General features: G+C 40.8%; 1 protein-coding gene across 2 annotated transcripts in view; it reads left to right on the top strand.

The window, feature by feature from the left end:
* The first annotated feature begins 2,390 nt into the window (after positions 1-2,390).
* SCUBE3 (signal peptide, CUB domain and EGF like domain containing 3) overlaps positions 2,391-17,153 on the top strand; it is a 248,586-nt gene continuing 233,823 nt past the window's right edge. For both annotated transcript variants that reach the window (XM_088461160.1, XM_088461163.1), the window contains exon 1: positions 2,391-3,047. In XM_088461160.1, the coding sequence (XP_088317286.1) occupies positions 2,933-3,047 (115 nt within the window). In that variant the 5' untranslated portion in view covers positions 2,391-2,932. The remainder of the gene's footprint in view (positions 3,048-17,153) is intronic.

Genomic DNA, 17,153 nt, shown 5'->3' with positions numbered 1-17,153 from the left:
GTGGTAGGGTCTCGTTGCCGCAAGCCCTGGAGTGCTTTTGGCTCTATCAGAGCTGAAAGCACTCCCACTGACATCACTTGTGATGTCAGTGGGGCCGGCCCCAGACGGTAGGCGTTCCCATGGGAACGCCTCCGTCTGGCCAGCCACACCCCCGGCACGCCCACCAAAGGGGGCGTGCTGTCACTCACCATCGACAGCACACCCCCTTTGTAGCGAGACCCATAGTGACGGCTTGCCCGACGCTATCCGGGTCTTGCACATGCGCACGACGGAGCCGGGTCCGTCGTGTACATGCGCACTGGGACAACATCGACCCGCTTGCGAGCGGGTCTGAATCAGGCCCAGTGTGCAGTGAGGATTCGCTGGGACTGGGCTTTTACACAAACTCTGTCCCTGCTTGACAATGTTGATCCATTCTCTTGATAATTCCTAAATTTGCAACACTACAGTCAACATTAAATAGGGGACTTAGGACCTCATTCAGAGTCGGTCGAAGCGGCCGCACGGTCGTACGCCACCGATGTTCGCTATACCACGAATGCGTAAAGTTTGCAATGCGCGTGCGCAAACTAGCCACTATGATCAGTAATTTCTCTCTCCTTGAACACAGCCAGGTCGGTAGTTTGAGTGACAGATTGAGGCGTTTGTGAGTGGTAACAGGGGAAGGTGCTTGAAAACGGGGGAGTGGAGATCCGAACGCAGGCGTGCCTAATTATGCGAACGGCGTTTTATGGGAGTGCATACGGTTTATGGGAGAGCATAATTAACAAAGTAGCGTCATGGCACATGTGACATGGGAGGTTTTTACACTGACATGATCGTAGAGCTTAAAAGAGAGTATGGTCGACCTTAAGCTCTACGACCAATTCCGATGGTTCCCGATGGTCTCGATTAATCCTTATATGCCCGGAGATGACGTGTAATGCTTACGAGAAGGGGGCGTATTTTTTTGTATTCCGGCCACTTCCTCCCCTTGGCCGGCCAGCTACCGATCCGAACTTAGGGACGCAACTTGCGAGCGAATCATTTACATATCCGGCCCCTTTTCCCGGATGACCGTGCGGCCGCTTCGACCGACTCTGAATGAGGTCCTTAATGCTAGCCACATTTTTGGAGCCAAATGATTGGCCCGTGTCAGAAAAGGACAATGACACTTTACTGCCTGTCTGACAATGCCACAACCAATGTGACACTCCAGTACGATGCCTTATAAATGTATAAAAATACTTTTTATTTTCATCCTGCAACTTATACTTTTCCTGTTACTAACTGTAAACCATGTTTTTTATTTGCCCCATGTACAGTAATCGCTTTCTGCACCTTATTTTGTGCTTAAATTGGCTTGTAGAAACTACTTCTTAAGTGGCCTGTGTAATCCAGTTTCACTCATATTTAATCAAGTAAAGGAAATGTGTAATTAGAATCAGCTGCAGAATGAGTCTCTCCTTTTCTTCCCGTGACCTTTGGCCTCTGCCCCTGGCAGATCTCCCTTGAGCCTGTTGCTGCACTGTAGTATGTGCATCCCACACATTATGAAGTGCTTAAGGTAAACATTTTTTAACCTCTTCCACTGTTGACAAAAATTTTGACTAGGAATTTCTGATTAGCTCACACCGTGGTCCATATTACTTAATTTTCCATTACAGTACTGATCTTGAACTATTGCCCCTATCATTAAATAAAATACATTTCTGGGAACATCCGGTAAAACTTGTTTATTTGTTGCAGATGAAGCTATACAATACAAATATCAAGTGTAATAGGGAATATTCCACATTTTATTCATCTTTTCAGCTCTGGTTGATATAAAGATCTCCACTTTATTCGCAACTTTTAAGCAAGCCAAAGAACCCGTTCTAACATGACAGGTAAACCTCTGACTTGGCAAATATATTAAATGGTAAATACATCTTTACAAGTTGTTTTTTTTTGCCACAAACTGAGAAGACTTCAGCTGCAACCTGCATAGAAAAGGGAAGAGGCAATGCTGAAAATTGAATATACATTTGACAAGGAAGAGCAGTGATACTGGCAATCACATTTATATGTAAAACTCACAAAAGAGTTGACAACCTTTTATCCTATGTATAGAACAGAAATGTAACTGGCAACTTAAGAGTTTGCAGAAACGTTGACACAAAAATACCTAAAACATCTGTACTTCGGATTTAAACAACACCAAAACTGAGTTGACAATCTAATGCCCAAATAACATCCTAATACAGGAGGATTGGCAGAGCATCTATGGAAAGGAAAACTGTATAGGAGGAGCATACCTCCCTCTCTTTCCCCCCTCTCCTCTTCATTCCCCCTCCTCTAGTCCTCCCTCCTTCTCCACTCTCCTTCCTCTTCTCCAGCAGGAACCTTTGTGTGTTGCAGCTGGTGAGGGGGGAGGTTTCTCTCTATCTTTTCAGTATACAGGCTCTTTTTTAACAGACAACACTTCTTCTGTCCTCATTACCCTACAGATCTATTTTTATCTTATTTTTATGTGTGGGAGAGGGAGGTGAAAACCTACAGCATCCTACATTTTCAATCATCTTCTTAAATTGTGTTTAATTTTGTTAGCATCCAAATGTTGTATATTTTTATACTATATGACTATTACCACCTTTAAAATTACAGATTTTTGTTTCAACAGCTACAGTGAGCATCTTTATTCAGAGCAACGGGTGCTTAGTTTGGAGAGATGTCGTAGAACTTAGTACACTAAACTAAATAATGCAAAGGTAGCTTCCATTGTGCTATATACAGCACCATCCTTCAAGTATTAGCAATTCGGGTTTTGTACTGATAAATCAAATTTGATTAAAAAAATGCAACACTAGACATTTTCGGTTTGGGCTGTTAAACATGCTTGACAGCTTAGAACTTGAAGTTCTAAACTACTGGTAGTTAAACATTTACTTTTCTGGCAATAATATAGCCAAATATGTATTTTAACTGTCACACAATCTTTGCCATGGACATACCTTGGGGTATGGTATACTTTTTATTTTTGTTCCTGTTTCACACCGGCCACATCTGTTTCAGCACAGCCAGCCAAGGTAAGCCTCCTCCTGCTCTACTTCGTATCACTGCATATTGTATAATATGAACCAGCAGATACAGAATAACAGAGCTGTTCATTTTATATGTCAGCTCTATGGGCAACTTTAAATGGTTTTCTGTTGAAGGCATGATTACTACTGTTTGCAACTTTATGGATTTTATACAAATAGAACTTTAGTGTTTTCAGGTTTGCTTGCATAAAATGAAATCATACTTTTGCGTTGAATGCTAATACTTTACACCATATGAGCCAATTACTACATAAAAATGTGTTTATTTAAGAGAAAGGGAAGTTTCACATGATACAGGATAAGGCTTTAACTGAATCAGTCCAAGATTTAATTCAATTGCCAGTGCTTTCTCTATAATTCCTGTTTATAGAAGTATTCATTACTTTAATGCAGCTGCAGAAATTGTAATGACCATATACTTTTATGAAAATAGTTGTTATGACATATAGAACATTAACTTCTGATTTGTTTGTTAATATTGTTAAGGTTTTAATTTACTTTACCTACTGTTCCCAGTTCAGCTCTTGTTACAGCTAACAGCAATAAGCTTGTAACCCCAGAGAAACCTATTTTCAATGTATTCTGAACTGCATTAAATGCCGACAGTGTTCTCAAGCTATTTAGCCTCCTTACGTCCTTACTCTTTACTTACTAGCTCCTTACTTACATACCTACCTTCTCTTTACTTTCTTACTCTTAACTTCCTTTCTTACTTACTAAATCTTTGCTTGATGTATTTGGCAGAACTACAAAATGAGAACTATACAATGGAGCATATAGCTCATCATCATACAGTGTAGTGCAGTGTGGTGTAATGTTACCATGGACAGATACACCACCCTGCATTAATGTCTTAGACACGTTATATAGAAGACGTGTTTTATATCATTGCATATCATGCATGCTTATTATTCAAATATAGAACAGCAGATTCATTATGATGCTTGATGTCTATCATACAATAAAGTATGCTTGTTGTGTTTGAAAGCCATTTAACATAATTATGCAGGTTGTCCTGCGTGCTTGCTCTTATACTCTGTATCTTTGTATGCAGCATATTGTTGATAATGGATTTTCTGCTCCAGTTTTGTTCTGACATTTGAAGAAGTTGCATATGAAGACTGAGCTATGATGTGTTTTCTTGCTGCTGTTATGAGGCCTCTTGTTATTTTTTGACATTTTTTAGCTATGACTGGATGTTTGGTGGGGTGGGGGAAATCTCAGCCCAAGTCTTCAGGGCCAGAGGCGAGCAGTCTGGGGTGGCGGGGGCTACAGAATAAGATCTTGGCCTCCATATAAGCCTTGAGTGCGTCATATAATTAAAAACAGCAACTAGGGAAATGACCATGAGGTACAAAATTAAGACATTCTTGTATAATGTGTTCATTACCAATACATACTTGTTAAAATTACACACTGATAATGCTCTGTAGTGTTTGTCATCTATTTATCTGATATGTAAGTCTGTCCATTCCACACAGAGTGACTGCAGACAAACCTCACTGCCAGTTTTATATATATATATCATTTTGCTCTATCTGTAAACTTTATTGTTCAACAATTTAGTTATATACAATATATATTTGGGAAACATTAAGCTTCTTATCAGGCCAACATACTGTATCTGTTACAGAGATTGGGACATGGTTCAACATATCACAACTAATAGTATTTAGAAAAGTCAGCAACTACCCCACATGTCCCCTTTTCCACTCTAATGGGGGATTCCCCAGGTACCTCTCCTAAGTATTAGTGGGTTACATATGTCTAATGTGTCACAATACTTGAAGCTCCACGGTGATTAATGCTGAACTGTGAAAGCCCTTGTCTTGAAGCAGTATGATGATGAGAACAGTTAGCTTTTGGATTATGTGGGGAACCAATTTATTGACTCCCCCCACCCTCCTAACAACAAGAAAGAGAAGAAAGTGGTCGACAGGGAATGACCCTCATACTGTAACTCAGCGATTCTAGAATTGTGCAAATCAAGCAGTGAGAAATGTCATGCAACCAGTTGAGGACTAAAGCTGCATACACACGGTACGATCTGCATAACCAACGATATCGCTGAATAATTTCCCTTGAACTTTCTGTAGTGCAGGACAAACGATTTTAGGTGTGCACACTGAAAGATATCTATGATAGATATCTTTCAGTGAAGTCATCCTGCCACATCTCTGAACAGGCAATTCTTGACGATATCGCCCAAGTTGGCCTGCATGTACGGATGACCAAAGATATTTATATCATCCATGCAGGAACGCACATCATGGTCATTCGATGGTCGTTCGCTGCATAAAAATTAACTATTTATCGTTGAACGATATTGTTATCGTTCATATCGTTCATAGATATCGTACCGTGTGTACGCACCTTAACGGAGATCTGAATGTGTTGCACCACAAATTGTCATTGTAGGTGCAAATCCTGACAACCAGCTGATTTACTACACTTGCTTACTGTCCAACAAGGGAGATTAATGTTTTTTCTATGTCTATTCCACTTTCAATGCCCTTTTCAGCCCTGTAAGGCTGCCTTTAGACATGAGCTGGTTGTAAATTATTGCAGGATGGATTCTGTTACAGTCAGATCTAAAAGGCAAAATGTATTAAACCTTCTAAAGAGTAGAGAAATTGTCCATAGCAACCAATCAGCTTTTTGCTAACATTTATGTTTACATTCTATAAAATGATAGGTCGCTCAGAAGAGGTATATGAGTGGGAGAACTCCAACTAGCCACATCAGTAGATATAACCCGGTCCAAGGGGCCCGGGTTGTATCTACCAAAAAATGTGCTACACCCTAAAAAAAACAGGATGGTGATTTCAATATTGGAAACAAAAACCTAGATTAATTTAAGTACAAAAAAGCATGAGAAACGAGAGAGGTCCAAGTGATGGTGCCACAGTCTTTACAAATGTTGTGGATTACACTGAAGATCAGTCTCCAAAACAAACCCGATGGTTATCCAAACTATCACATTGGCAAATAATCATTCTCTTATAGGGGTTTATTCAACATCACTAATCGTCCCGTTTCACATACGTAAACGCTAGTTTCTGAATATTTAAGGTAACAGGCCATTCATCATCAGGGGTCCGAAAGGACCACATTACATTAAGCACACTCCAAAAACTTAACAGTTTCAGAGTTTGCCTGCAAGAACAAAAGCCATCTTCAGATGGCGCTTGTTGTCGGAGCTCCATTGTATCGTAAGTGAAGGAGTTCCGGGGATGCGAATAGGGATCCGTGCTGATCCCTCCGCCACCTCCTCACTGCCTCCCCAGCTGCTTTGTGCATGCATGAACTCAGGTTACACATGCACAGAATCCGGCGACGAGATAGGTAAGTAACAGTGCTACAGTAGTAGCAGTGTTATTGATGGCGGGGAGAGCTACTTTTCGGAGCAGCTGTCCCCGCACCAGAACAATGCTGAATTGCTCAGGTGATAGGTATCCCTTGCAGCGAGGTGGAAATGTAATCACCGGGAGCCATACAGCCCCCGATGACCAATAGACCCCTTAGTCTGGCTCAAAGATTGGGGAAGCACAAAATATTCACTCATGATACTGGCCTGCTGTTACTGGTTAATAAAATTCCCCCAAAAAACGCAAACCATAAATAGTTGAGGGCTCTAATTTCAGGGTAATTCTAATAAGCTATGTCTAGAAATAGTAGAGCTGATAATTACTTATTTTCATGCAATATCAAATACTAGAGAGATCATCCAATAGTACAGTGGTCTCCAACCTTAATTGGGGTGGGAGCTACTTGAGAAAAATGAGATCTCTTGAAGAGCCACATTTTATTTTTGAAACTTTAAAATTGGCTAATAACCAAATTTGTCATAGTTGAACAACAATGCATGTATTAATACAGTGATAACGCTACTAAGCTTTGGATGAAGATAAAGTAAACGGAGATAAAGTGCCAGCCAATCAGCTCCTAACTGAGATTTTTCAAACACAGCCTGTGACATGGCAGTTGGGAGCTGATTGTGTGGGACTTTATCTCAATTCACTTTATGGTTCCACACTCCCTTTTCAAAGTGCCCAATACCTCTGATGCCTGTTGAGAGCTGTCAGCGGGGAGCAGGAATGTAGCTGGATGTATTATGATACAGGTACAGTGGATGGCCTGGTCCCGCACTCCCACCAAACAGTGCCCGGTCAGCGCTTCTCTTAACGCGGTCAGCAGCGAGCCTGCTGGCAGTGTCTGTCATGCAGTGACAGCCGCCGCACTGCGTGACATGTATGTCCTAAGCACGGCTTGCATGCTGTGAGGTTAGAGCCATAAGGCGAGCTACCCTGCCATGCTACCACCGTCGTCATAAGGCTAGCTACCCATATTGCGGCTGCGAGCCACAGGTCGCTCGCAAGTGATGGGTTGGTAAGCGCTGCAATAGTAAAATGTTGTTGAAATAAGAGCCATTAATTATTTAGCGTTTGTATGTTTTTTGGGGGGTAAATCAAACATCTATCATATAATTTTTGGGGGATCCCTAGTCCAGCACTAGAAATAAACAAATCTATCTGCTCTATACAGGGCCGGATGAAGGACTGTGGGGGCCCCTGGGCAACAAACGTGTGGGGGCCCCCATCGATAAAAGTTGTGTATATATATATATATAATTTTTACATACATACACACATGCATATATATATACATATATATGTGTATATATATATATATATATATATGTACATATATATTTTAACATTTTATATATATATATATATATATATATATATATACACACACATGCACACGAAAACATACATCGTGCTGCCTGCCTGATGTGTGTGTCTATATATATATATAGATCACACACACATTATATTTATATATATATATATATATATATATATATAGACACACACAGACATAGAGACAGAAGCACAGACATGCATTAGTGCTACTTACAGAAGCCCAGAAGCAGAATAAGGGGGAGGAGCCAAATTGCAGGGGGCGGGGATTAATCGCGGGCCACGGCTCGGTTAAAATAAGAAAAAAATTCCTGCTGATAGTGCCAGGGACAGAGTGTGGGGCTCCGGGACGACCGCCCCTGTCGCCCTCCCTATAATCCGGCCCTGGTTCTATACCCTGGAACTATTTGGGAAGTTCCTATTTTCTTAATCTGCAGGACACAAAATATTTTGGTACCCTAGAGGCACCAGTCAGAAACACTACTTAGCACGTTATTGGTGAATGGAGACTTAAGGGTTTATGTACAGTACTAAGCCTTAGAGAGAGATAAAGTGGAAGGAGATAAAGTACCAACCAATCAGCTCCTAACTAAGTTTTCAAACACAGCCTGTAACGTGACAGTTAGAAACTGATTGGTTGGTACTTATCTCCATCCACTTTATATCTTTCCAAGGCTTAGTACATAGACTCCTCAGTCTAGTAGAAAAAAAAACCGAAAGGCTTCAGAAGATTCCTCTACCCACTCCTGATGCTCAACTAAGAAAAGTTCACATTTCCAGACTGAAAAATAGGGTATAGAATGATGACAAAAATAATTTAGATGAGAAAAAAAACAGATATTTTCTTCAATGAGAACATTCAATGTGCTAATTGAGGGGCCTATTCATTAAATCTAAAAATTCTCTAGAGATAATTAGGTTTAGAACTCGCATGTTCTACCTAATTATAGGTGGAATTCATCATTCCACCTCTCCATAAATATCTATTCCGAAAAGCTGTCATTTTTGCGATGACAGCTTTTCGGGAAATAGATACTTTTCCCTGCCTACACTACCTTATCGCATCTGGAAACAGTGCTGCGCATGCGCTGTTACATCTTTAAAACCAGTGCATGCACAGCACTGCCTACAGATGTGTTACGTTTGTGTACCCCACCAACCCCCCTCCCCCCTCTGCTCACCTACCCCCCCCCACCCCCCGACTTACCTGTCCGCGCAGCAGCCTCTGGCTCCGTCCTGCTGGTCTGTCATGTGGTTTCCCAGCAGACCACATGACAGATTATGGGGAAAAAAAACTTTTTTTTTTTTTCTAAACTTTCTTGTGCTCTGCTGGGGAGCACACATGTCCGACCAGCCTCCAGAGCCTGAGGACGGAACAGAGTGCCGGAGGGACTCGTCGGGGTACCTGCACACGCGGATACAGGTAAGTCGATTCTGCTATTCGCCACCTCACAGTGGCGAATAGTAACTGCATCAAATTCCGAAAATTCATAATTTTCGGAATTTGATGAATACCACAATTTCCACATCCCCATACTAATGTATGGGGAGTGTGGAAATTAACGCAGGGGAACTTAGCAAGGAGATATCTGTGATCTGTTCATGAATACCAAAATAACTTTATTTAAGGAAAATGTCCTTAAAAACTTTATTTTAGTGTTGATGAATAGGCCCCTGAATCTTATAAGTAATTCTATTCACAGTGCTATAGACACCAAAAAAATTGTGTGTCAGTTTAACAGATAAAAGTCAGTTGAATGTCACTAGTCAATAAAATACTGAAAATTGGAGTCACAATCCCTGAGTAGAAGAAAGCTCTCTGTTACCATCAAACTATGAAATCATAAAAAGTCGTCTTCTCTAGTGCCAACAAGCTGTGAAATCATAAAGTGTCATCCTGACAACCAGCTGATTCACTGCACTTGCTTGTGAGCTTATACTGTACAGTATATCCAGAGATTACTTCTGTTTTCATGTCTACTCCACCTTCTCTAAGGTTGCCAACTGTCCTTTTCGGCATTGCAATGCTGCTTTAGGACATGAAACGGTTTGTAATTATGGCAGGATGGAATCTGTTATCGTCAGATCTGCAAATTTCGTCACGAGGTTATTGATAAAACTAGGAAAACTAGTTTTCTTGCTGTCAGAGTAAAATTCAGTTTTCGGAAGAGGGAAATGAGTGGAAGAACACAAACAGCCAAGTATGTCGTTTAGAGGTCACCAGGGTATTCGGATTATATCTACCAAAATTGGACTAAGAATCTGTATCTACAGGTACTCTCTACAACAGGCCCGATCCAATAACGTAGAGGTCATGCGGCTCTCTAAGTTGACAATCTATACAGAAGCAAGACTTGACAATCTGTACAGAAGCAATGCCATTATTCACTTCTAATTCTTCTAGATCTCTCTGCTGCCTTTGACACTGTTGACCACTCTCTTGTCACACAAACACTATAATCCCTAGGTCTTCAAGACACAGCCCTGTCTTGGTTCTCATCCTACCTATCTAATCGCTCTTTCACTGTTCGCTTTTCTGATTCTACCTCCACTTCGTTACCTCTATCAGTTGGAGTACCACAAGGTTCAGTATTAGGTCCTCTGCTTTTCTCAATATATACCACCTCTCTTGGCAAACTAATCAGCTCTTTTGGTTTTCAATATCATCTGTATGCGGATGATACTCAAATCTACCTATCCTCCCCAGATTTGTCACCATCCGTGCTGGTCCGTGTCACTGAATGTCTCTCTGCCATTTCATCTTGGATGTCATCTCGCCACCTCAAACTTAATATTTCTAAAACAGAATTAATTATATTTCCACCGGCCAATAGTAGTTACCAACCTGATATCTCTATTACTGTTGACAACTCGACAATCAACCCCACCTCACAAGCTTGCTGCCTAGGTGTCATCCTTGACTCTTAACTGTCTTTTATTCCCCACATTCAATCTGTCTCTAAATCCTGTTACATACATCTAAAAAACATAGCCAAAATTCGACCATATCTTACGCAAGACACTGCAAAAACTCTAATACACGCACTCATAATTTCCCGCATTGACTATTGCAATAGTCTCCTTATTGGTCTTCCCAAAAACAGGCTCTCCCCACTACAATCCATTTTGAATGCAGCTGCGAGGTTGATCTTTCTCACCAAACGTTCAGTGTCTGCTGATCCACTCTCTCACTCTCTCCATTAGCTGCCGGTCTTCTACCATATTCAATTTAAAATACTTACACTCGCACATAAAGCTATTAACCAAACCACACCAACATACATCTCTTCACTTATCTCAAAATATCTTCCAACCCGACATCTCCGCTCTGCGCAAGATCTGCGTCTCTCATCCCCACACATTACTTGTTCCCATGCACGGTTACAGGACTTTTTTCGGGCTGCACGCACCCTGTGGAATGCCCTCCCGTGCACAATAAGACTTTCCACTAGTTTCCAAACATTCAAGCGTTCTCTGAAAACTCACCTCTTCAGACAAGCTTATCAGATTCCAGGACCACCCACCTAAACTTTTGTAGCTCCCTATCTAACTCTCTTCTTATAGTAAACACCTATCACATCTTCTCTGTCTTCAATTTAACATCCTCCTAACCCTAGGCCAACTTTCCTGTGTGATTAGATTATACAACCCACCAAGAACATCTGCAATCGGGCTGGACCAATTTGCAATATGTAGCACCTCTCCTTGTGTATAAACACCTATTTCCCTATAGATTGTAAGCTTGCGAGCAGGGCCCTCTTACTCTTATGTATGTCTTTTATGTATGTATGTCTTTTACAACCCAGTATAATGTTAATTCAAATTGTAAAGTGCGACGGAATTTGTTGCGCTATATAAGAAACTGTAAATAAAATAAATAAGTAAGACTTATCAAAACAACATTGGATTTAAATTTGCAAATCATTACAATTTTCAAAGAAAGAGACACTAAGACAGTGATTTTCAACCTTTTTGCAACTCGAGGCACACTATACAAGATTTTAAAATTGCCAAGGCATACCATGTGGCGTGCGTGACCTATGACAAAACACACTACATTGGCCCCCGTAGGAACAAAACACACTACATTGGCCCCCACAGGAACAAAACACACTACATTGGCCCCCACAGAAATAAAACACACTACATTGGCCCCCACAGGAATAAAACACAAATTAGCCCCCACAGAAATAAAACACTGCATTGGCCCCCACAGGAATAAAACACACTACATTGGCCCCCACAGGAATACAACACATTACATTGGCCCCCACAGGAATAAAACAATCACATTTGGTGGCCTCCACAGACATAAAACAAAGAAACAATCTCATTGGCTGGCCCCCACAGAGAAAAAACACATTGCTTCCCAAAAAAAAATCACATTGGCCCCCACAGAGAAAAAAAGCCCACATTGCTCTCCACAGACAGAAAGCAGATTGGCTCACCCCACAGGAACAAAAAAAAAATAGCTCCCCGCATAAAAAAGGAGTTGGCTGGCCCCCTCAGAAAAACAAAACAAAACATATTAAAATTATACTCACGAGTGACGACCCTGTCCTGTCCCTCCAGCTGGTGTTGCTCTTGCTCAGTCACAGCAATAAGTGCAGAGCTGTGAGCAGTATGCGGGTGGGAGGGAAGGGCTGGCTGGCGGGCTGCGGGCGGGAAGGCGTGGCTGGGGGACTGGCGGGCGGGAGGGAGAAGGGCTGGGTGACTAGTGGGGCGGGTGACCTGTGATGTTACTCCGCCGCGTCTAGGTAGTTCACGGCCCGGGTGCGCCTGAGTCTCCCAGAGGAGGTCACGCTGCCACCTATGCCGCGAACCGGGCAGTGTGGCCTCCTCGGGGAGACTCAGGTGCGCCCGGGCTGTGAACTACCTAGACGCGGCGTGACATCACAGGTCACCCAATGAGATTCTACTTAACATTTAACTAGCACCTTCTAGGAGATAATAGCTAGAATCTGATTGGTTGCTATGGGCAACATTTCCACTTCTAAAAACTCTCACTTTAGTAAATATACCCCCTTCAACTGCTGTGCTGCGGCACAATCGGTTGTGAAGTGTGTCGTGGACCAGGCAGCGTTTTCAGACAAAACCACTTTTTCCTTGTGAAAACTGCTGAGAAATTAGATGATGACAAAGCCATGTCACAATATGTGAGCAACACAAAGACTACAGACCTTCAGGAACACAGTTCAAATATGAAAATTATGTAAAATAACTGTACAGCCAACTGCATTAATACTTGAAAATAAAATAAAAGTGGAAAGCAAAACATAAGAAAACTATAACAGCTGAATCATCCACATCACAACCTGCTCCAGCGAGTCAGTCCATCAATTAGAATTCAGATAGATATCAGCTTACATTTTACTATCTTAACACAGATGAAGACGATCTTCTTATGGAGCTGTCGTAGATGATAAACAGAAAAAATTGCAAAGGACAAATTGGTCTGTCATTAATGAATACAGCAGGGACAGTTTAATACATCCTTAACTGCTGCTCAAGCCAGGTCTTGGACAAGAACATAATGCCATTGGCACCCAGCACTTTTATAGGGTAGGTAAACTTGACCTTGGCAGAAAAAAAAGAAAAGAAAATCAGTAGTTTTCAGGAAGCCTGTGTTGAACGACCTTCATTTTACTTGTCTAGACATGAACTATTTTTACCGATCTCCCATGACCACTGCTTAATGACAGACAGAATTGATAACATTTATTTTGGCTTAGGTTTATAAATGCAACTCTTTTGCTGAAATCTTTACCAGGTTATTCATTGATTTTTTTATTTACATGTTTTCTTTAATAGATGGTTGATTTCAAAACAGACTGCTTGGAACGCAGGTGCTTTATGCTTTGTTTTTGGGGAGAGGTGGCCTCCACTAAATGATTGGAGTTCATTAGGGGAAAGGCTGGAGACCTGAGGACACACTGTATCCATTCACTAAATAAAGATGTCTTATATTATTAAACACGTTCCCTTTAATGATATTTTACATGCATTATCAGTTATTGTTCAGTTAAAACCCTATTTCATTTTACCTCAGTACAATCACAGGTACACAGGATTGCATCCTATTTAGACATTTACTCTTTATCTGGTTACAGATTGTTTGAACACAACTCTGTTCAGTTGACGACTACCAGATGTACATATTTCTATAGATGTTCTTATTACAAAAAGCAACATTTTATTTTGACTGGTTGCTGGTGAATTTGGTAATTGAAGGATTGTTGTTTGTGCCATAACTGACCCATTCATGATCTGTTTTATCATAATGTTTAGCTTTGCATCTTCCATGGGAAGTCTGGTGTGGATTATGTTTCTCACTGCCAGGTAGCAAATCTTAATATTGGCTAAGTATTAGATGTTTGTGTGCATGGGAGTGGTGACGGGGAAGAAAAGGGGAGGGGGTTATCTGCAGTTTAGAAATTTGATTGTACCACAGTGATTTTATTTTTTCTAAAAAGAAAGGTGCAGGTACTCAGAAAAAGGTACCGGTACTCACCTAGAGTTACATGTTGGTACACGATTTGTGAACATTCTTATTTATTTCATTATTGAAATTAGTTAACTGATTAATTCCAATTTTTTTTAACTAGTTCTAAGAATTGAGAATGAAACAAAAGAAAAGAGAACCCTGGGGGGAATTCAATTCAGTGCGGTGTTGAATAGCAACGGGAGGGAGCTCCTGAAGCTATTCAATACACCGCGCTGTTTGGACGGGCTAAGGATTTATTCTCTCACCCCCCTGGGGTAAATGTATGATCTGTATGAAATGTTGTTTGGACTGAATGATTGTACCCAATAAAAAACAGCAGCATTGGAAAAATACAAAATTTTCTTGCCAGCACTATGAATTTGGGTACATATTACTTGACTTCTGTCAAAATAAAGTTCAGGACAGAATTATTATTAAAACAGCTGAATTCACTGTGTGACTTGTTTTTTCATGTAGTGTACTTGCACCATACTGTTTAAGAAGAAGGAACCTCAATACTTTTAGTAAACTATTGTACAATGCATATAGAGGCAATAGTAAATTGACCAGATTATTGGCTGTAGTCCTGCTGACTTTCTTTCCTTCCTTCTATACCCTTACATTGGAATTATATAACTATAATTATTTATTTAGAATATGCTTAATGTATGAAAGCTATCCTATCTATTATATATCATCTTTTTGTTAATACTCTTACATCTCAAAAAACTTATTCAGTCCACCACTACAATAACACTTTTTTTTACAAAATGCAGAAAATTAAACTGAAGAGTGCCCCAGTGACATTCATACTTAAAAGTTATACAAAATATATATACAGAGCCGTAACTAGACTTTTTGGTGCCCTGTGCCAGCAAGAGCATTGGCGCCCCACTCATTTGCAAAGGGACATAATGCACCCAAAAAAGGGCCATGGCTTCATGGGGAAGGGCCATGGAAGAGATAGGAGAGGCCAGGAGATGCTGGGGATGAAATAAGAGGAAGCTACAAGTGAGAATGATAATAAACAGAAATTTGACAGGCCCACACAGCGCCCCCTGACCTGTGGTGCCCTGTGTGATGGAACCGGCCGCACTACCCTAGCTACGGCCCTGTATATATATATTTTTTTTTACTTTCTTATACAGTAGCTTGCAGGTGCCAAACTAGTTCAATGTTTGATGCAAGCTTATATGTGTTCCCTCTTAACCAAAATTTGTTTTTCTTTTTCATTGGTGCTTCGATGCCATCATTTACAACAAAGACTTTAAGTCAAAGGGGCATATTCAATTAGGTGCGTAAAGTCAGTTTATGCGGAAAAGTATCGCCGATGATGTCATTTCACCAGGTGAAAACTTATCCCCGTATTCAATTCCAAAGACTTTTCGCCGGTGCTGAAAGTCAATGCATTGGAATAGGCTAGAAAGATTTGCCTATGAAAGCTATCGAAAAAAAGTGCAGAAATGGGGTTTTGGGTGCAAACTTGCGAGAACCAACCTGCACCCTTGGGACAGCCCCCCAAAGGTAAACTGTCAAAAAATTAAAAAAAATACTTAAGAATACCCAAAAAAAATTATTTTGAAAAAGGGGGTGAAAAAGTACAAAGTTGGGGGACAAACTTAAAAACTAGCAAAATAGACTCCAGGGGGTTCCCAAGTATGCCCCAGGTGTTTTTAAAATTGCAGGTGCTTGCGGCAGGTGGAATATTTACGTTTTTCAAAACTTCACTTTAGCAACTTTAAAATATGCTTGCACCCATTTTCGTGTACCCCAAATTTGCTGGGACAACTTATTTTCTGTAAAACTGCTAAATGCTATTCTTCACCACTTTTGCAAAGATGCTAATTAGCAGTTATTGAGATAATTTAAGTACCCCAAATAGCTTCAGCAGGCCTATTTGGGGGTAGAATGGACGGTATGTGCACACAGAATAACCATCTAAGAGTACCAAGTGCTGCTAGCTTTAAAAGGTGTTCCAAAACCTCTCTTAATATATCGTGGAAAAAGTAGAAGCTAAGTGCTCTAGGTACGGGGATGTGTGTCTATTTATGTCCTAATGTATGTCGTGACCTTTATATAAAATGTCCCAAATACACTCCTGGTGAACTTTTAGCAGGTAGGCAAGATCTGTAGGCTGGGTGTTCCTAATAATATACTGTGAAATTTGCACTTTAGTCTTATATCAGCTTGGCAATAACTTTAGGCAGTATGTTCGGATGGTAAAAATGCAATAACACTGTATACTTGTACCAGGTGGGCAACAACTTTAGGCAGTGTGTTCAAATAATAATGATGAATTATGTATGTTAACAATTGTAATCCAATAGTCCTTATGAGCAGGAAGTCTCTGAGTGTTTCTTTCCTCCTTTTCTTTACAACATCATGGATACCTCAAAATTAATGGATGGATGCAGTATCAGGGTAATTGGAGACTATGCGTACAGAATGTCAATTAAGTTGGAATGTACTCACCAAACAGTGGCTTCTGCTGGTCCCCCTGTTTGCTGACTGATGACTTCATACATATGAGGCTAAATGATGTGACTATAATACTGATGGTAATTCTGAATAAAAACCTTTTATTGTAGGTTTCTTATTAAAAAACAGCTTTAAAGTTGCTGCTAATGCACAAAGAGTTTAAGTACTGAAAGTCAATAAACAAATGTCCTGGGGGTCCCAACGCGTTTCATCTCTTTTAGGGACTTTTTCAAGGGCAAATGGGGTGGTGTTGTGACTTACCCTGCTTTATACCTGTTCTAATTGACCTGGGAGTCACTTTTGTGTGTTTATGTTCGTACTTCCGGGTTCGCCAGAGTTGCCGCTCACGTGACTCATCACATGTCTCATCACATGTTATGGTGGTCTTACTGCACATGCGCCGATTGGTGTATACGGCTGCAC

The sequence above is a fragment of the Taudactylus pleione genome, unplaced genomic scaffold (genome assembly GCF_031769625.1).
Source record: "Taudactylus pleione unplaced genomic scaffold, aTauple2 ptg001021l, whole genome shotgun sequence".
NCBI classification, from domain to species: Eukaryota; Metazoa; Chordata; class Amphibia; order Anura; family Myobatrachidae; genus Taudactylus; species Taudactylus pleione.
Note: the sequence above shows the minus strand (reverse complement) of the source record. Positions and strands in the feature narration are given on the sequence as shown.